Raw genomic sequence first — 22,915 nt, 5'->3', positions numbered from 1 at the left:
TACGATGAATAGGTCTTTGCAGTGTGTTGTGTTGATTCTTGAAACTGAAACTTCATATACTTTTATTGTAAATTGATAGACATCATTGTATAAATAGGGAACAAGGGTGATCACAGCAATCCTAACAGGCATAAGCTGTATTCACTTCTTCCGTCCTCTTTAAAAAAAAAAATACATGTGGTTTTCTTCATACAGGATCTGTAAATTCACAACACTTGATCTTTGAGCCCTGTGGAATATTAAAAAAAAAAAAACCACATACACACACAATGTGCCTCATGTTGAACATGGTGTGTGTAGTTTGTTGGAGCATAGGGGGGGGGGGGAGATTCCTCCATCCATTGCAACCCAGCCAATGAGATGGTCCGGAAGTAGCTTATGAATTATGCATTAGATACACAACCAATGACAGGTCTTGGCTTATGATGCTACACACAGAGAGTGCTAACAGCATGCAGTGATACACACTATGTATACAGTGCTGTGGATATCAATGAAAAAGAGGGTGCATTTGTGATAAGGTGGTATCCCAACAGAATGGAAGTGTAGAGCTGTATGTGTGTGTCTGTGTTGGTGTGTGTTGTGTGTGAGCGCTCAGGCCTAGGATCTGACCTATTGTAGGAGACCTAATCTGTATGTAAATGAGACCGGTGATTGAGGTTCGGTAAGCCTGTCCTTCTCTCCCCCAGGTGTACTCACATCCTGTATGAGTGGGTGATGAGTGGAGGACAAACAGATGGAAAGGAGAGAGAGAAAAGGGAAGATGGGAAAAAACAACAACAACAACTGGTAGGCCAGTGAGTTAGTTCGGAGGTTCACTGGCATGGGTTCTACCTGTGCCCTTCGTAGTGGCAAGCATGCCCCATGAGCCCAAGTAGGGAGTTATGCAGCTAACTTGCTTGCATGTGGGTACAGCAACTCAGTGTGTGCGTCGCTTTGTCATCTGCTAGGCTGGCTGGCTCCTTTTATGCAGCGCTGGCTCACTGTTGTTTGCATGAGGGTCTGCTGAGGCTGTTATGATTCCTGGCCAAGCAGACTCACCGTAGCTTGCCTGAATGAATATCTTGAGCTCTCAAGACTCGGCCTGGTCAATCTATTCTTATGACAGCCTCCCTCACACTTCCTGTCTACACAGGAATTCATCGTGGATGTGAAATCATCTCTGAGGTGTACACTGCCTCCTCCTCCTCCTCCTCCTACCACTTGGGCCTAATCCTCCAGGGCAGGGAAGGACATGAGAACTCACCCACTCTCCTGGGCCAGAATTATGAGGGAGGTTTGTTGCAGCAGCGCCTGCAAGATGACATGATACCAGATGAACTTCTGTGAATCTTATAATTGGAATACAGCGTGACAAGAGAGTGAAGACGTCAGTAAGAAGACACACAAGTTGTAGAGACCATTTTGTTTATGTGTGACAGTGTGGTATGGATCATGTGGTGAGGGACTGCAGCAGAGTGGTGATGCAGCTATGACATTTCCAAGGCATCTCCCATCCACACACTAACTTCTTCCATGTGTCTCCCAGAAAACCTCTGCACCATGTAAGTCATAGTTACATAATTTTGCTCTGATGATATATCAGTTTCTTGGTATATATCATGCCCATGTATCTCCAATTTTGTAAAAACAGAGGCATGCTGAAATGCTACTAATCTGTATTTCATTGCTTCAGCAGAACACAAACCAAGGTAATCATGATGTTGCCAGATTTCATGAATGAGGTATTTATCATGTTCAGTATAGAAGCCAAAAGGTACTACTCTGTACTCATGGCAATGTCCTTCCTCTCATCTAATGATGTTAAGAGTACAATCAAGATCACGTTTCTGATGATGGGTATATGAATGATGTGTTGAAATGAACAGGTGCTCTGTAGTGCATAGAGAAATGTGACTTGTATGGTTCAATCAGTGTGTGTTAGTATGTGATGCCCAACATTGTCACTCTACATTCCTGTCTCTTCATTAAAAAAAAGAAAAAAAAAACCTCTTGAAAACGAGTACAGTGGACTCCTGTTATAACGAAGTCCTCAGGACCGGCAGTTTTCTTTCGTTTAGAGATCAAAATTTCATTATAATTGAACAAATAAACAATAAAATACATAGAGCTTATAATGTTGTGGCTTGAATGTTTACTTCGTTGTATTCCGGAATTTCATTATAATCATAGAGTTATAACAGGAGTGCACTGTAGTGCAGTATCTCATTACACGTGATGAAAATGAGTGTTCGGTATCATAGTAAAGGCAGATCATGTTACGTAAACATGGCGAGTCATACAGCTCTTAATTAGCCTTTGTCAAGGACAGTTCTACCTACTGACAAAAACCATGTTACTAATCATTGTCTGCAGTCAAAGTTTTGTGCCTGTGGCTCCCAGCTCAATAGATGTTCACACCCAGATGCAAAGACAGAGACTGAAAAGAGAGAAAAAAATAGGAAGCTCATTAAAATCATGAACAACTATAATTTTAATGAAAATTTCAACAATTTCTCCTCTTAAGAAAGCCTCAAAGACTTCCTCTTCATCATAACTCTTTCTTCTTTCAAGCTCTGCATTTATAGTAATATCAAGCATCACTCTAGTTTGCATCATACTAAGTTCATTTCATCCCCTGTGTGTTTTGCCTGTCTAATGTAATATAAGGTATCAGCAGTGTGCTGTCATTTCATTCATACTTTGTGAGAAGTTCTCAGACAGACACTTAATGGATAAGCTTTCATGACCTTTGCCCCAGCCACCCCCCCACCCCCCCCCCCCCCCCCCCCGAAGTCATTTGCAAATTCTGAATGTAGTGTACAACAGAGCATCTTTCACCATAAACTTAAACACTGATTGGTCTTTTCAGGAAAGGATTAAAGAGGAATTTCATACCCACCCGAAAGTTTGTTCGGTAGAAAGAGTCAGTTTGTACCTGCACAACACTGATAATTTCATCAAAGGATGAATGTAATAAAAGTTATGATATTGAATGAAGTTGTGCTAATTTTCACAAAACAGTTCTTGAGCAGTCAGTATGAATATGGACATGAGTGAGTTGCTGATGTCGTCGCCTCACAACTTGCCATATGGTTTGTACATAAAATCTAGTAATTTCAGGAGTGGATGTTGTTTAAAAACAGTTATACTTGAAGGAATAACGTCACATTTTATGCTTCTATAGCAGAAGAATAATATATTTTCATCAATTTGTACACAATCAGTGGACTACTATGAGGTCATTTCCATATTCATATTGACTGTTCTAGAACTGATTTGTGAAAATTAGCAAATTTCCACTGTTGTGCTTGTAAAATTTTGCTCTTTCTTTCCAGACGAACTGGTCTGGAATTCCCCTCTCTTTAACAAAGAAAAAAACAAACTGTTACAGGTACCGAATATCTGCCACTTTGAACACTTGTTCTACAAGTTCTACATGATAATGCTTTTTTTACACCAAATATTATGCATTCACCAGACACAAGATGGAATGATCCCAGTGTACATCGGTGTCATCATAATGTTTGTTCATGCTAAGCCGTCCTCAAGTATAACTATAATGATAGTCCTGAATTATGATAATTCGAGTTATTAATTCTCTGTTGAGACCTCGTCTAGCACCATCTTATCAGTGATACATTAGCAACTTGAGTGGTTTCAGGGTTCAGTGAGGGTGCAAACAATCAGATCACTATTTGTGTCATATGAAAGCATAGGTTTTCCCCCAAGGTAATAACAAGTTGTTTTGCCTGAAAACTATCATATCAAAGTGACAGATCAGTAAGAATGATGTTTTCCTATTATAATCAATTTGTAAAGCATGAAAGAATTACTTCCTCTGCAGGTCATTGCAAAATATTTTCTCCCTTGTCTGATTGGGCAAGAGAGTCGCATTTTTCTAATAGACAAGTGAATATTATATATTTCATGTACACAACAGTGAGTTTTGGTTATTCTGAGCAAATGGGTTTGGAGCACCCTGAGAAGTTTGGTGGGTGTGTCTGAACATGATTATTATGTAACTTTTAAGACAGGTTGAAATTAGTGATGTTTAATGAACAAAGTAAGTAAGGATTGCTATTAATGCAGGATGGTGATAATGTGATAATGATGGCCCTTTTCTTCTCACAAGACACCATGTGTGGTGATATACTGACAATATTTACAATATTTCTTGATTGTAATGACTCTTTATTATCATCTTTCAATAGTCTCTCATATCCATGTCACTTTATATATTGTTTTTTGCCTTGAGAGAGAATGTTTAAAGTGCCTTAACAGATATTGTAGTGTGATATTTAGCACCTTATAAATTCCACATAATAATGATAATAATTATGATGATAATAATAATGATAATAATAATAGTAATAATGATAATAATTATGATGATAATAGTAATGATAATAATAATAGTAATAATGATAAATAATGATGATAATAATAATAATTATTATTATTATTATTATGATTTTTATTATTATTGCTGTTGTTGTTGTTGTTATTATTATTATTATTATCGTATATAATATATTTATTTTAATTTTTTTTTTTGGGGGGGGGAGGTAGAAATCAGAGGTAATATTGTGGCCAAGGGTATCCTTCAACTTTAAGATTGAAATCTGACTCGCTAAAGGTTGGAGGAAGTTATCAAGAGAACAGGATGTAGTGGATCCATTTACAGTGTGTTGCTCATTCTTCTCCAGCAAAACAACTCTCACTTTGATATCAAAGTCTTATCTTCCTTTCGCTCTCTCTCTCTCCCTCTCTATATACTGTCTGTCACGTACCTGTTCTCTGCATCACCTTGCAAGCACAGATTGCTGAAGGTGATGTGTAATATCTTTGAATGAGAAAGTTTCTGATAATATTTGCAAAAAATTTTATAAAGTGATTGCATGTTCTCTCTGTCATAAAACAGAGTGTACATGTACATCCTTTTTTTGTTAATCTTGGAGAGAGTTTTGTGCTATTTGAGAATTCTTTTATAATCGTTGACTCTCCTGTATATTCCAATATTATGCAATGGTCTGTAAAGGGCTTTTTACACTTGTGTTTCTTAACCCCGGACTTTCTCTGACCCAGGACTATCGCTAGTCCCGTACCAATTTTTTCAGCTTTTTACACTTGCCAATTAGTCCCGTACTATCTCTTGTCCCGGGCTAAGGAGAAAATTGACCTTTTTACACTCGTATTTCTTAGCTCCGGACTTTCCAAACCACATGAATATTCATAATTACGCTGTGTACTGTACATGTACACGCACGCACCGGCAGCACTTGATTACCTCGTTTCTGATTGGTCAGTGAGGGTCGGACTTCGTCTCCGTCGCTTAGCCCAGGATTATTTTTTCATTCTGTTTACACTCGCTTGGCACCGCAATTGCGGTGCTAACCCCTGCTATTTTGCAGGGCCAGATAGTACCGTACTATCGGTGGGGCTAGCCCACTTTGGCAAAAACGAGTGTAAACAGAAAGTGGGCTAAGGATAGTCCCGTACAAACAGTGGGGCTAAGGCCCCCCCCCCCCCCCCCCCCCCCTTAGCCCCACCGTTGGTCCGGGGCTAAGCAAAAATTTACAAGTGTAAAAAGCCCTTAAGAAGGCAACTCCATGACATTAGCCACATTCACATGTACAAAATAGCGGGATAACGATCGGGATCCAAATCTCAAGAGTTTTTGCAAGCGTTCACATTGACGGAAATATCCCAATTATTGGTGCACGCAGAGGGCTTCACTGCATGTGCTTCTCTTTGCTCTTCGTTCTCACAAGTCACAGTGGTATGGTGCACACGCTGTTGTGATGTGTGCTTTGAATGATGGGATATAAAAACTTGAGATTGTTTGGTCCAGCGTTCACACAGTCACTACAGGGCAAAGTATTGAGCTAATTCTGAAATTTTAGATTGGTATTTGCATTGCAATGTTGATTGCAATAATTGGTGGGATTTTGTGTCCACACATGCAAAAATCTCCAGATTTCAGTCGTGATGCAAATCTTGAGATTTGTATCCCACTAATTCACATACGTGTGAATGCCACTAGTGATTGATGGAGAGATATGGGAGGAATCTTTCATATTTGGGTTGGTTTCTCAAGTTTACTGGGGCATAGAGCAACCCAGGTTACCACAAGGGAAAAATATATATATATGTGCTATATGAATATCTTGGTGAACTTCTTTGACAGTTAATATGAATTTGAAAGATTAGTGTAGCACAATTTCATGTTCAGTTTGTCTGTACAAATAGATTGAAAGATCTTGCTGTGTGTGTTAATTTCTATGCAGTCTACCATTGCTCAGTGATTAAGATGGGTATTTGAATATGACTTCGGTATCAAGTTTATGCCATATTTTTCAATTCTAGCATGTCACAAATCAAGACTTGTAAGACAATTTCACAAATGATTTAATTTGTGATTGAGAAGTACATTATACAGTGATGGAATGAAAACTAAGCATTCTATATAATCCTTTTCAAGAGAAATTCTAACAATTTCCACCTATCCACAATATACAAAATATTTGCGTTACAGGTGGCAATATTTTCCCGAGTTGATGGTTGCTCAAATGTCAGTTGACCTACGACATTTACGAAAATAAAAATGCCATAAAATGTTTCATGTACATGCGATTTTACCTCTTTCAATAATACTGGACAGAGAATCAGTGTCATTATGCATGAATTGCTCAGAAGTGTATGGATTTAATCAGAACCAATTCACATGCTTTTGGAAATGTCAATTCTCCAAGAAGTAATCCAGCATCCTTGATATTATATAGAATTGATGCAAAATCACCATTTCCTTTATTTTGTAGGAAAGAAAGATAACTTGGACTACTGTAAGAAAAAAAGAAATTTAGCAATGATTCCACTTTATGGCTGAGGCATCAGAGTGGTAGTCCTGTCTGCAGAATTTTGTTCACTCTTCTTATTGTGAATCTCAAGGGTATAATTGTATTAAAGGACAAGGGAAACGTTTGTGACATACTGATGCAGCAAAGCCAGAAATTGGGCAAAATGTTTAATATGATTGTCAGTTTTTATGCGATAATATCAGTTGCCTATCACCCCTGTTACAACAGCAACTTCTTAGGTTTATGTTTTTAAAATGATGGGGAAATTTACTGAAGAAAAGCAGAGAGAGAACAAAAAAATGAGGGGGGGGGGGGGGGGGGGAGCACAATGTAATGGCACTGGCAGGCGAGGGTTCGGCAGGCGAGGGTTCCCGATATTTTTCTGATATTGCCGGTCCATTTCCGGAGGGTTGTGTCATAAGATGTGGAGCAGGGTAATCCGTCAGCATTCCGTGCACATTACCGTCTGATACGCTTCATGGCCATAGAACGGATTAGGTCTCATCTACCTATCCCTGTGCGATTCACAAAAAGAGAGGCAGTGCTGGGATGCTGTGTGTTCACCAAGCAGGCTTCCTGAGCAGAAAACAATATTGCCATCGCCTCCTCTCCGCTTTGATGCGCAAAAAGGAATGCATCCCCCTTCCTCCCCTTTCTGCAGGCGGAAGCAAATTTGATCAAACATGCATGCAGGGAAAATCAATATTTCTCGTCCCCCGTATTCTCATATTGACTTATCTAATCTGGCGGCAAATGTAAAATCAATTACATACATTTCTGACATTTTGTGAAATTAAATTTGCAATCGTTGGGTTGTGCCAGGCTGGTCACAGCAGCGTATGCAAGAAAATGTATGATGAATAAAGTGCTGGGGTTGAGGTTGAGGTTGGCATATCATTTAGCCGATACACAGGCATCTTTAGCTTCATCCACTGACAATCTGTATCTTTGTCTTCCATGTCTACTCAGCTCTCTATTACTATCTCCTCCTCATTCTGGCTGCTCCTTCTACCTCACTGAAATCTCATGTAGATAGCATATATTTTCAGAGTCATATTTTCAGTATACTCGGGTTTTTGCCGCATGATTTTGATTTCATAGCTACTCACAGTTACAAATTGATATCATGCTATAAAGGAATGTATGATTAGTGCATCTCATGAGTCACCTCTCTTATTTATGTAATTCTGACTTCAACTAGTTTTCTGTGATGCAAAGGGATAGATCTTGTATGAATTGTGGTTTGAAATGGAGAAAAATGGTTTAATTTACATTTTAGCAGGCTGGCCTATTAGATTTCCATGAACAAAACATGTATTGACGAAGCTACTCAACTTGCAGAAGGTAGCATGTACACTTCAGTATTCAGAATTGATCAAGATTGCAAGTCACTGGTACTTCTAATTTTATTTAAAAAAACAAATCAGGAAAATCCTTCATTTTTTAAAAGATTTTTCCCATATTAAGGAAGATAATCAGTAAAAACTCACTGATCTAGTGGACAACTTGTCATGTAACTAATGAACATTTAAACTTTGGTAATTCATGTAATGCACAGCATCCTAGTGGCTCTACAAACATAATATCTTGTTTGTATGGCCTTGACTTTTTTTTAATAATATTCCATATTTTGCAATATACCGAAAGATGACAAAACATCAATTTTCCTTTTTAGGAAGGAAGAAAAAAAATGCAGACCTGCTCTTGCTTTGAAAGTATGTCGGAGCAAAATAACATTGATACACATGGAACTAATATCTCCCAGTAAATATTTAACTTCTTCTTTTTTTTCAAGAAAGGAGAAAGCTTTAATTTTTGTACAAAACAAACATAGAAAGTTGTAGAATTTGATGCATAGAAGACACATACAGTGTAGGCCTAATGGTTGACATTTTGGCATTAAGTGGTCATATCATACCTTGATTATGATCTGACTTTTTAAAATCTTTACAGAACTGTTTAATGTGTTTGCTGCTTTTACTCCGATAAAAATTCTGAAGAGAGGTAATCCCCTTTGAAAAGGCGTAGAGTATTTAATCAATTGTTGTATTTTTATTCATGTTCTCTCCCAGCGCAAAGAGGGGATCACATGGTTAGATGCCCATGATCAACTTCTGTCCTCTCACTCTGCACAGATTCAATTTGACACAATTAATGTGCAGTACTGGATTTTTAGACGAGAGCACAGCGCAGTGTCTCACATTGTCAGAATTCTATCTGGTCTGCTGAACATTCACACTTCAGTCTTCTCTGGCTTGGTTTCTTCCGGCAAGGAGGTTGTACAATGGGAAGGAGAGTGTTTTCTAAGCGGCTAGCCCTATTTCAGGGCTTTTTGTTGATTATTTGTCCCTGTCTTCCGATCTAATCTCTGCCAGTTAAGATTGGAGCTACGAGGGCATTAGAAAGCGCCCGATGACACTCGGCACACTTTATGAGATGCAAGATTATTGTTCCTCTGCAGTGCCCTGCCAGAAATGGCCAGTATCTAGGTGGATTCACTTTGTAGACACACTGCCAAAACGGTTTGCCTGTGAGTCTTTATCATTTAGTCGTATGGTAGATTGTTAATTTAATCTAGATTAAGAACTAATACAGAAATAATACAGAATTGTAAGTAGGCCTACATATTTAAGTCTGCAGCATGTAAACCTTGGGATAAATGATATGAAAAACTAGTGTAGAATGTTTGACTAGATGCCAATTGTTTCTTCCTGTCACCAATTTCCCCTGCTCTGTATTTGCATTAAATCATACTCTTTTTTAAAAGCAAATATATCTTTTTTATCCCAAGAGATATCATGATAAATCAGAGGTGAATAAGGAGTAAAAGAACAAAAATGACTTATTTTTCGTGATGCTGATATGAAATGAACATCAGTAGGGCTAAACAGTTCTTCTGTATTATTTTTGTATGCAAGTATATTTTTTTGCTTGTTTCACAAGAAAGATGAACATAGTGCAATTCAACAAATCACATGGAAAAATAATAACAAGTAGGAAGCAGTGTTGCTTTGATAGTAATGCCATGTGCTACCTTATTACAAATCATGCTGCATTTTCTTTGTATTAACAAACTTTGCCAGTGGCGACGGGACTGAGGACTGTGTCAAATAGTGGCAACAGAGAATTATTTCATTTTTGCAGTTTGTAATAAACTTCATATTCACAATCATTTGGAAGAATAAAACAGATATATATGCCGGGGGTGGTGGGAAATGAATAAATCTTATTGTGGGACAAATTATTTTGTCTCGAATTGTTAGTTGAAGCAATTATTCATAATGACCTCATAAATCTGGCCCATGCAATTTTGCATTTTTTATGACTATAATAGGAGTTGTGGTGGAACCTCAAAAAGCCATTGCTGACAAATCAAAAGAGAGAGAGAGACAGAGGAGGAGAGAGAACGAGAGAGAAGATAATCTAACCCGCAAGCATGATGGCATTGTGTTTTTTTCTCTCTTTGTGTCTGACAGGACGGTTTGTGTGTTTGTCTCGTCTGTTTCGCCCTTGTCATTACACAGGACACAAATACATGATGGGAGAAAGAGATGATAAAAAACACCCATTGACAAGAGAGTCAAAGTGGTTAGATGCATTCACATTTTGATGTTTGGTAGATGGAGGGGGTGGGGTAAGGATAGAAGAACAAGTGCAGTTAGAAGGGTGCCAATGGTGGCCCGTGTGAGTCAGGTGGTGTGCCACAAGAATGGAACGATTCAGTCGATTCAGTCCGCAGTCAGTGATGGGAATTGGAAGTCAGCCACAATACTTCTCTCGCCCCCCTCTCTTTCTCTCTAAAAAGCCCTGACTATATCCCCAGACCTAATCAAGCCATGTAGGTGGGACAAAGGTGGAAGCAACTGGGATTTAAAATAATACTGAAAATACCAATATTGTGTATGTGATTTTAGAAAACCTTGATTTTATGCAAAAGAAGAGAAGTTTGAATAAATTTCGATAAATCCTAAGAATATATTGACCTCTTTGACTATTTTAGTTGTCTGAGGAGGAATCATAAGAGGTGTAGATCTGAATCCCACCATTATTACTATCCTGCTGGCCTATTGTTACTTCTCTTTTGATTTCAACACAATTACAGAAAAACAGCCAGGATTTTTTGGTGATTCTGTGAATTGACGTACTCAGTCCTATTAGGGATGTTGATATTCCTCAGTGTTTTATAACCTGAGACACAAATGCAATGTGCCCTTCAAAAACAAGAAGTAGATAACATCAAAACATGAAAATATTACAAACAGAATATGGTTATCACATGACCAGCCAACCATATCCATCTTTGTTAAAACCCTTTGAATGGTCGCTGACTTTGAAGATAATTAGTAAAGTATTCATATCAATGTGTGTTGAGTTTACAAGTAGGATAACTTATGTGCACAAGAGAAAGTTTTTGTTTTTTTTCACAGAGACATTTTATTCACATATAAACATTCAGGTACAAATGAATTGCACTCTACATGATACATAGCATAAATAATGCAATTAGACAGGTTGTTACAAACAGTCCAATTGATATGAATATGATTCCAGTTATTATTGAAAGCAAAACCTTGTATAAACTACTTTATTTGCTTGCTTTATAAAAATGACAAGATGTGAAAAAAAAAACACAAATCTAATGATTTCTTCTTGTTTCTGGCAGAAGATATAGATATTATGCATGTAAAAAAAAAAACCACAGTGTAAAAAAGAAAAAGTTGCCTCAAGGGTGAAGTGCCTTCCAATGGCAACAATAATAACAAAGCAAGAGGCCTTTGACAATCCGTGGTTAACGACAAATACAAAGAAAGTTATGATGGCTTGAATACACTCTGTACCTGTTTATAATCCAACATGACCTTCTGTGTTGCTGAAAACACCAATCTGTGTCACGCTACTATGTTATCTCTTGGCTAGAATTCATTACTTGCTTTGCCAACAACGTGACCAAAAATACAGATATTTTTTAATGGAGTTTATATGAGAGCATTGGCTTTGTTTTGACAAATGTGCAGAAGGATATTCTTGATGTGTAGCTCTCACTGATTTAGGAGCAAATACTGTTTTGTGTGACATTAGTAAAATTTCAATAACAAATGACAAAAAGAAAGCCATACATACTAATGTGTGCAACATCACAGTCATTGGAATTATTTTCATGCTCATAAGACACCTTGTTTGCAGATTCAAGAACAGTCAAATGATCATTAGGTCCACATAGTTCACTTTTGTTATTCAGCTGAACTGTTTATCAAAATGTGACTTCTCTTTTGCTGTTTTCACTCAAAAATTCTCTGTTTGACAATTTTTATTTATTCATTTTATTTTTGCCATGCAGGCAGAAGAGATTGTGAATTCCTCCTGATGTTGTCACGGGGGGGGGGGGGGGGGGGGGGGGGGGGGGGGGGGGGTAGGCCTACATAGTTATAATTAGAAAATTGTATGTTGAAAATGCAGACATTCTTACGGAAATTGATAATCAGGTATTTTCATGAGTGTCATATAATGTAATAACTTTTTAAGTACCTTTTAATAATATCATTTATTGACATTTGAGTGAATATATATGTGTACTTTGTGTGATACATTGAAGTTAACAAGGAAGAATTGAAAGAGCATATTTCTAAGCTGACATGTTTAGTGTGGTTTTTGTTTCTTGATTACATATGTTCATGAGATATGCATGACATAATGCATGACAGCATCTATAATTGAACATAACATTACCACAATATTAGACTGTCTCTGTGGCATTTATTGAGACTTACAAACTGTCTGTACTGAAGAATGCAGAGCCTGTGATGAGAGAAGGGAAATGGTTCTTGCTCACAAACTTGTATGATATGTTACTTGTCCCCATGTCCATCTGGGAGTAACCATGATACAAATATGTTGGTCCCTTTGTGACTTGCTGTGGATGTAGGTCAGTCCATCCTAAGTAGAGTGAGGTCAACAAACTGAGTAAAGTTGTAGTTATGTGACCCCTTGACCCTCTCACCCCAGGAACCACCTGAGGTCAGCTGGCTCTTGTTGTGGTTCTCCTGGTGTCTACCCCCACCCCTTTAGGAAGAGAGAAAGAGAGAAATGACCCAGCTGTGATTTCACCTCTGGCTTCCTCTTCCCCTCTATAGGGAGCTTGCTTCCCATGGAGGTTCACCCTATTCCTTTTCTTCTAAGGAAGCAAGGGTCTCAGTCTTGTACGAGTATGGAAATTGATCTTTTCCACTGACATATAACATCCAAAAGGTTTGCCTTGTAAGGAGATGGATAGCAGGCACTTGGCATAGATCAAGGTAGAAAGAACAACACTTGGACCAAGTATTCATGCTGGGTTCATTTGTTGTTGTTATTGTTGTTACTGTTGGTTTTTTTTTCACATTGAAGATAAGTAGTGTTTGTGCAGACTTATGATTGCAACCATCATAATAGGGATGTAGAGCCTACAGTGTATCGTGAAGGGATCATTTTGATACTCTGGTCCACCCATAGACAGGGATGTACTTTATTTCTGTCCTGTGGTTCTCCAACAGAAAGAGTGATGCCTCACTGTCAATATGTAATTCAGTACAGGGTATACAAGGTCATGATGAACATGCTTTAAAGGCATAGTAGAGTGCCACTGTGAATATATTAATCAACACAATGATATCCCTCCGTATCAATTATTCCTTGTAAAATGTTGATGTGCTTTCCCATGTTGAGGAGAAGGGCGGGATTGACAAATTCACTGTGTTGGCTGTGGAGTCAAATTGAGATAATTGTGCGTGGACGGGTAAAAGCTGTTGTCTAAGTGATGATGGTGTTTGCTGTATATTAGAGCCAGGAAGAAGGTTGTGTGTGTGGGTGTACTTGCATTGGTCCATTAATTATGAAATCATGGAAGGTTAACTGAGCCAACCTCCCTCCCAGAGCTGTGGGGCCTCTCTATCCATCAGTACAGCCAGCAGCATTCCACTAGCCTGCAGTGCTGGCTGATCAATCAAGGGCTGCTTCCATCATTTCTTCTTGCATTCCATTTTTTCCCTTCTTTTCCAAGAATTGACGCGTCAGGTTTACCTAACACTTCAGTATCCGGCCATTGCCTCCATCCTAGATTTCACGCATCCTCAAGGCAATTAAAAGGCCTGTTTGCCATATGATGATTTACATACTCTGGATATGGATTCTTCTCCAGCAGATGCATTCCATGCAGTGGCAAAAAGAATATAATAATGGCAAATATTGTTGTATTCTTTGCATAACATAGACACATTCTTTGACAAATTACCGCAGGAGGTCTGGTAATGACAAAGGGTGGTAAGTGGATGTGTTAAAATGACTCATCCTAAAGTGACCATCAAAACATGAGGATTATGGTGCTCATCTATCATTCGCTTAGAATTTAATTCTAACATGAAACATGGACTTCTACATTGTTGACTACTTTATGGGCAGTTTGATGTTACTGGTGGAAGATGTCTGAAGCATTAAGATAAAGAGATCAACTAGAAAACAGATGAAGATGAAGACTTATCTTCTCTTGAAGCTGAGCAATAAGGCAGCGTAAGTAAATCAATATTGTACGTATTGAGTGGCATTATGAGTAAAATTTGATATCAGTGTACGAAACTTAAATGCTTTCGTCGGTAAACTGGAAGAGGACTTCCTCAACAAAGGTTATCTGTAATTGATTTTTCCAGTTTTGCAAATGTCTGACCATTTGCATGCATATGTTAGTTTCTTGTTGATTTTTTGTGATTTGGTGTACATAGGAACATTCACACTGCTTGAGAATTATCTTGATTTGAAAGCTTGTAAGAAAACTTGTGACACTTCTATGAGAGAAGCTTGGCAGCTCTGGCCAAAAACCACCCAAAACAACGTCAGAAAAATTACAGACTGGAGTGTAACTTTTCCAGCATTGTGTGAATTTTACTTGTGAGTATATGCAATAAAAATGCTCCCTGCTGAAATCACAATTTTTGTCCAGTGACTTTAACTTGATTCCATTTCAATTCAATTTAAATTTTATGTATGGATTCCTCCCTCTTGATTTTGATATAGGGAATCCTTCTGAATGTGCAGCTAGCTACCAATTCTTGTTTACATCACAGCTGCAGTTGCTTTTAGCAGCCTTCCAAGCCAATTGCATGTGTACATAACATTAGCAAAAATTGCCTTATTTTCTCTAGGGTTATAACTTAGCTCTTTTTCTTTGCAGTGTGAAAGGAAAGGTTAAATATCATGATATTTAATGTTGCGGTATTTTCCAGCCACAATGAGCCGTATCATTCCATTTTTGTCAGTGCTTCTCACTAAGTTTTCTTAGTTACCCTTTTGACATTTTTCAACAGCTTCTGTAATGATAACTGCAGCAAAAGAGAGAAGAAGATAGAGAGGGAGAGAGAAAGAGAAAATGTCTCTCCCAGCCCTATTGTGCTATTAAAAGAGCTTCAATAGTTGCTATTGTATACACGGTATGTATGTATGTATGTATGTATGTATGCCTAAAACTCTCTGTGCACTTTGTAATTGTGACAGAGCCAGTAACATACATCGTGAATGACGTTTGGATGAATTAACAGTGATGAAAGACATAACAAGTTCTGCTCCAAAGCATGTTCAATACTTGCTAACGAGGTAGGAAATATTATGTTTGTGGTATCAGAATATTATATGCAGGAGAAATCAGAAGGTAATTGGCTGTGACTCAGTATGTAGGATTCCTGTGTTCCTGGAAGACCCAGAACAAACATTAGTAATGGGAATGAAAGAGTGCCAGCCATAGCTTAACCCTCCCAGTGTCAGCTTACCATTCCTTTACTGATTGAGTGTAGGGCCTTGAATTACTGGCACTCAGTGACTTAGTGCTCTGCATGGCTGGAGTGTGCTGATTATGATGCGGTAAACAGTGCATGGCAAGCACTAATTGGATTTCTAAAATATTGATAAACCTCACAAGGTGAATGGATTACAGAGAAAATTACGGGGCGGGTAAATGCCGGGGAACTACGGGAAGAGAATCTTGAGGCAGACAGTCTGTCTATCAGAGGAGCGCTGTGATTATTTTTGCAATCATTTTCGGGCTGCCAAGATTTGGCTGCATGTGGGGGCGACAGTTCATTAGGCATGCTCCTCTCGGTCTCCCTACCGCCTTGACTTGAGCGGCCAGCCAGACATGATTGGTTATTTACCATTTGACGCCTCTCATTCTGGGAAAAAAAAAAATGCCTTGACCGGATGGAGGAAAGGAGAAATGGGATGCACTGCTAGACCGTCTGACGCAAAGTCCCTGGGTGCCAATTCCTGATGACTGGATATGACGCAGGTATTCATGGTCCTTAAATTGACCACATTATATGGCCTGCTCGGGAGAAGAAATGATAAGTTATGTCATGAACCTTCACATTAAGCAAAAAAAAAAAAAAAAAGGTTTCATTGACGTAGGAAGAGTTCACCGCGCAGATGCTGTCAAATGACAGTGGGAGATTTTTTTGTTTTAATTTACAAGCAAAGATTGATATTTGTTGACCTGTTGATTCTTCTAACTATTCTATTGTGTAGACCAACAACAAGAATTAAGATTTGCAAGGTAGATTCAATCTTGGAAGATTTCAATGTTGTGTTGTTAAACTTGCATGAACAATCAAACCTGCTCTAGCAACCACTTATATGCAGGGACTGCCTGCCCATAGCAACCATGTTAAAACTCTCCGGCAACAAAAACATGAAGTTAAAGGACAGGTTCACCTTCATAAACATAAGGATTGAGAAAATGCAGCAATATAAGTAGAACACATCAGTGAAAGTTTGAGGAAAATTGGCCAATCGATGCAAAAGTTATGAATTTTTAAAATTTTTGTGTTGGAACCGCTGGATGAGGAGACTACTACAGCTTGTGAGTCATATGCGTACAACAGTATCAAGAAAATGTAAAGAAAATTCAACATATTTTCACTTTTTTCGCATAATAAAAGACCACTTGACTTGCCTCTTACTAAAGGCAGGGGGAATAATATTACCCATAACATATGTCGGTAACGAGTCAAGGGAATGTGTACTTTTTTTCAAAAGATGAAATTTTGTGAAATTCTCTTTATATTTTCCTTATATTGTTGTATGCAAGTGACATCTAAGTTATTCATACACTGCAGTAGTCTTCTCATCCAGCGGTTACTGCACAAAAACTTCAAAAATTGATAACTTTTGAACGGATTGTCCAATTTTCCTCAAACTTTCAATGATGTGTTCTACTAATATTGCTACATTCTCTCAATCCTTATGTTAATGAAGGTGAACTTGTCCTTTAAGATCCTCTGTATAGTGACAGCTATACCTACTGTGACCAGCAACCATTGATTTAGTTTCCACTGGATAATGACTCCTCAGAGGAGCACTGCAGCAGAGCAACCTGTTTTCTCTCGCTGTATTCCATTGCATCTAACAAATGCAGCCAAAACTCATCTATGGCTGTGCAACAAGGGCAACCAGGGATTGTTTGAAGGGGGAACAATTAGCTAACAAAAATGACTTCATACAATATGTTATATGAGCATGCATTTGTATAAAAACTACAATACTTGTTTACAGGTGTATATCTATGCACGATTATATAGCACTAGGCCTATAGTTGTAATATCGTGGTGAATATGTAATCATATGGGACATTGAAAATATCTACCATGATGTCTACCTCAGCAAACCTGTCTATAACAGCGACATATCGTGTTTCCTTGAGGGGTCATTGAGAGGTTTAACTATGCGTGGTTTAAAGTCGATCATCATTTCTTTCTTTTTTTAATTAAAATCAGATTCTATCATTTCTTTTTTGTATAGACTTATACTTAAGTCATAAATCTATTGTGGAAATAATATTTATCACACAAATCCTTACATTTTTTTGAATTGTTTCTTAAGACAAATATTACCTAGAGTTTGTTTATGATTTCAATTCAATCTTGGGAGCATGACTTCCGTTATGCATAATAATGCTACGAAATGCAACAATACACTGTTAGGTATCTTTTCATTTTAGATTTATAATGAGGATTCAATATTAATGTTTTCTTTGAATATGTGTTGATATACCCTTGACAATGTTTCTTTCAGAAAAAGTATAATTGCTGACTTGTTATGCACAGACTGAGAAGCGTTGCTCTGTATGCTACATTTCTGTGTACAAATTAAGGTGACAATTATATACCGTTATTGTCCATCGAACGACATGTCGCGTGACTTACAGATTGCCAAATTATCATAGCCTTCATCATTAGTAGTCTTGCTTTGGCTTATACTTCCGGTGTTTTCATGCAGTAATAAAAGTCTCTCCTTGGGGTATTTCTTTTCAATCCTCGTTCTTGATTCTTTCATTGCACCTTTGTCATGTACAGGTACCTCCACACCTGTCTACTGACCTTTTCACTACCATGACAAACACAAGGTCCTTTTAAAGGACAAGTTCACCTTCATAAACATAAGGATTGAGAGAATGTAGCAATATTAGTAGAACACATCATTGAAAGTTTGAGGAAAATCAGACAATCCGTTCAAAAGTTATGAATTTTTGAAATTTTTGTGTTGGAACCGCTGGATGAGGAGACTACTACAGCTTGTGAGCCATATGCGTACAACAGGATAAAGAAAATGTAAAGAAAATTCAACATATTTTCACTTTTTTCGCATAATAAAAGAGCACTTGACTTGTCTCTTTCTAAAAGCAGGGGGAATAATATTACCCCTAACATATGTCGGTAACGAGTCAAGGGAATATGTGACCGTGCACCTCAAAACGAACATAAAGTCGCACACACTGATTTTGCGTGAGGACTGAAAATAAGTGAAATGGGTCAACCTAGCCGAACTTGACTTTTTCATATTTTCTGAAAGAGCGGGTCTTCTTTTACATTATGCTAAAATTTGGTATCATAAAACGGGCAGGAAAGTGTGTTTTTTTATCAGTTTATCTCGAACATTTTTGATAGAATAGTGTGATTACATGTGTGTCTTTAGAATTCCTTTTTCATTTCTGAAAAACCTTGTCCACACTCTTCACTTTCAACTCTAATAACTTTTGAAAGGATAGTGCTACTGCTTTGAAAGTTGGCATTAATCATGGACAGAAATCACAGAATGTGTTAATGAGGCAAGCTTAATTTCAGTTTAATCTAATAATCTCTTCATTGTTGTTACTCTGGTGGTTTACTTCCTGTTTTTTGTCCCTTTCATCGCACAGCCAGCACGGTTTGGTAAAGATTAAGCGCTTGAATAGACACTGTACTTCAGAACATCTTTTCTCAGTTCACACTTTTACTGAGTTTGTGCTTTCTTTTCAATATTTAGATAGGTTAGGAGAGTCCATTTGATTTGAGTTATACATCATTTTAAAGCTTAAAGTCTGCTCTTTCAGAATATGGTCTTAACTAAAAATTCATGTCTGGCGACTTTTTGTTTGTTTTGAGGTTCAGGGTCACATATGTACTTTTTTCAAAAGATGGAATTTTGTGAAATTCTCTTTATATTTTCCTTATATTGTTGTACGCATGTGACATCTAAGTTATTCATACACTGCAGTAGTCTTCTCATCCAGCGGTTACTACACAAAAACTTCAAAAATTCATAACTTTTGAACGGGTTGTCCGATTTTCCTCAAACTTTCAATGACGTGTTCTCCTAATATTGCTACATTCTCTCAATCCTTATGTTTATGAAGGTGAACTTGTCCTTTAAATACATGTATGCCAGTTTTTCATATTGACCCGATTTTGTTCTTTATGATCCAGTGTGCTAGATTATGATTTGCAATCGCCTACCAAAGCTCCATTACTTATATAAGCTCAAGGTGGTTAAAGCTTTTTCATAGATCATGCCGTAACTGTCTCAATATTTGCACAATTGCTTGAGCTCTATTATAGATACAGAACATATTAAAACAAATTTGTACACTTTGCTGAAAGATACTATCGGTGATAAGATTTTCTGATAGATAGCCTTGTGCATAACCACTTTGTCTAATTCGTTGTTGTTGTCATGTCTGCAGTAATAAGTGTGGACAGGGTACATCTCTGCATTTTCTTTTAATTGTTTAAAGTTTGAACAAAGCGTGAAGGGGTTGTTGGTTTGTCAGACTGTAAGGAAGTATTTCTTTTCATACAGAACCCTACATCAAAGGGCACATTTGCCGTCTTGACAAAGCACAGCATCAACGTGTCATACCTCGCATGATACATTCTACTTCTAGAGCATTTTTTTTTTTCAAGTTGACTAATCTAGAATGATCCTATTATGTGGGAGAGTCATGCTTGGAGTGCTTCCGTCAGACGACTGAAGATGACCTCATCATGTTTGAAAGAAAATGAAACCAGCAGAGGTCGTGTGGTTAATGTGTGCACACACAGAGAAGAGTCGGTGGTAGGGAGGAACTCAGTGGTGTGCAGTGAGCCAAGAGTCTGCCTGCCTGCCAGCTCTGTCGGGGCATTCGGAGGACAAAAGATCCTCAGCTATTTTGGTCTTTTTTGGTTTAAGATACAGCCAGAATGTGAATGGTACAGTTCGCGCTGCCTGTTATTTGCATTCAGGTGAGGACGGCATATAAATGTAGCATCACAACGTACTGGCCATATAGGAGCCCCAAATAGTGTTTAACATCCTCAGAATTGCATCAGATTAAAACCAGAGGTAGGCCTGATGGCTGCTTGCTTGTCACAAAGTCAAATCAAAAGTGTTATTTTTGTGGAGTATTTCTCAGGAACATTAGTTTAAAAGGAATCACATTTGATTAGACTGTGATTTTGTTGATCCCAATGACTGATACAGATCCCAAAAAGATTTGGATCAGTGCAGAAAGTTTGAGAATAATGATAGGTGATACTAGAAAGCAGTGACCATGTGGATGTCACTTTGAAGCCATGTAATGTAATATTGAATCTGTCATATTCTCATTACTCGGCCCAGTATGATCATGAAACAATGGCATATTTAAAATGATTTTTCTTGGCTGTTGTGTGCATGACATATCGCTTTGTCTCATGTCCTTTGGAAAGTCATTTTTTCATGGCTGTACTGAAGATGTGTTTATGTATAGGCCTAATATCAAGCTGTCAAGATAAAAGATAGTGTTGTTGATATAAATGCAGTAAATTATTGGGATTTTTTTTTTTTAAATCAGGAATTTCCATGCAAGCAATGTTAGGTGACATGACCAATATGGCTACTGTAAGGTCTACATATTGTGTAGTACTAGTTGTACAATCTCATGACAGTTGAGCAAGCCAAATTTAAATAAAAAGTAGTTAAGACTTCACTCAATTTTCCACCAACATTTTCTTGAAAGTACTGTCCTTTAACTCAAGGATACACTAGCTGTACTGCATCACCTTCCTCAGGGAATCATTGTTGGATTGATAAGTTCGTGGTTGAAAGTTTAGGATGTATGAATTATCAGCTTAATAAACAGTGTACAGGGAATAATTTTCCATCACAAATTTGATTAGCAATTTCAGCTGATAAACAATATTTCAAAATAGCATCCTGCACACTTCTATGGAAGAAAACTGCTACACAAAAGTTAGTTTGTGCAGGGAGGTGATCTCCCTGGTTTGTGTAGCCATGGTAGGGTCCATGGTGTAGCAGTGGTGTAAAATGCATAGCAAACTGCGATGCGATACCAGGAAAATTATTCCCTGGTGTACACAATCAGTGCAGGAATGAGACCAGATAACCTCATTTATGATTGTGCCGCAAGAAATAATGACATGACCCCCTTATAGCCAGCCTTTTGAGATTTGTCTCTGAAGCATGGAATCACATTCATAAAAGCCAGCTGTGTTGTTTGCAGGTGTTGTGAGTCATGGAACTAGCTATTTGTTGAACTTCTGGAGTGTAAACCTTTGAAGGTATAGTGAACACTTCAACTCACAAATTGAAAGTATGCTTTTTAGAATAAACATGTGTCAGGGCTTTTTTTTTATTGTGAATTTGGTTTGATCCAGATCTTTGAAGTCTGCGAATGAATCGCAAGAGTATCATTCACTGGAGCACATTTCAGAATCTACCATATGAGTGGTACACAGCGCCCACGGGTGTTTTGACAACGTTGGCAAACTAGTGCAACATTCTTTGTGGCCTACTTTTCAGCTTGCATAGGGGTTTGACACGTAGCAGCAAGCCCCACCAGTGAATGCTCCCTCCTTTTCTTATCCACCTGGCCTCCAAAGACTTCCCCAAGTCGGATGTCCGAAGACAGACATACCGCACGGTTTGACACCCTGCCACATCCGGGCAGTGTATACATGACAACCGCCCTCTTGGGTCACGTGAGAACATCCTGTAGATCTTTCACAGCATTGTGTTACCTCTCACTTTCACTCTATCATCAGTGGTCAGGATTTCTGGAATCCCTACATTATCTGGCTTCCTTGTACAATGTGTGCAGATTGAAAAGACAGTCTAATGATGTTCTGTATAGAGTGGTGTTTACAAGGACTAATGTGGGTGTTTCTTTTGTCAAGTTTTTGCCAGTGTGTAATAATTGGACTTACCACATGTAGAATATTAAATACTTGTCCATATAATTTCATGAGAGCTGTATTACATTTTTACATTATTTGGAATGACTTTTTTTTTTTTTAATGTGCAAAGCTTACAGTATATGGATACTTCCTGTCATATTTAAGTATGTATCCCAAGATATGCAGTGATAGTAGTCAAACCTGATATTATCACACTACAATGTAGCAGATTGTACAGGCAGTGAAATTCCTCTTTTAATCTACTCAACCCTATTTTTCCCCGTCTTCAAAGCACTTGCTTGTTACTTTTGGTTGTTTGTTGTTATTTGCAGGATGTGGCTACTCAACCGCATTCCCACAAACCACCAAAAATAGTGGATTCAATGCCATAGACTCAGGTCTGCTTGGCAGGAGTCTATTAAATTACTTCTGTGTGCTTATCCCATCAATACTTACAGAAGATTTCAGAGTACCGGTGCAAAGAAGTATATCCACAATGACATACTGGCTATGTGCCAATTCACACTCTCTGGTTTTGTTTTGTTTGTTGTTGTTGGGTATTTATTTTTGTGTGTGTGTGTTTGTGTGTGT

At 37.9% G+C, this 22,915-nt stretch overlaps 1 protein-coding gene across 1 annotated transcript in view; it reads left to right on the top strand.

Moving 5' to 3' along the window:
* Positions 1–815: 815 nt before the first annotated feature.
* Positions 816–22,915, top strand: part of LOC139732768 (uncharacterized) — a 29,980-nt gene continuing 7,880 nt past the window's right edge. The window contains exon 1 of the mRNA XM_071643612.1: positions 816–1,544. Coding sequence (XP_071499713.1) covers positions 1,516–1,544 — 29 coding nt within the window. The 5' untranslated portion in view covers positions 816–1,515. The remainder of the gene's footprint in view (positions 1,545–22,915) is intronic.

This window comes from Diadema antillarum, unplaced genomic scaffold (genome assembly GCF_040938485.1).
Source record: "Diadema antillarum isolate AM-2024a unplaced genomic scaffold, OU_Dant_1.0 seq00000447_RagTag, whole genome shotgun sequence".
Classification (NCBI taxonomy): domain Eukaryota; kingdom Metazoa; phylum Echinodermata; class Echinoidea; order Diadematoida; family Diadematidae; genus Diadema; species Diadema antillarum.
This window is presented reverse-complemented; position numbering and strand designations above follow the sequence as displayed.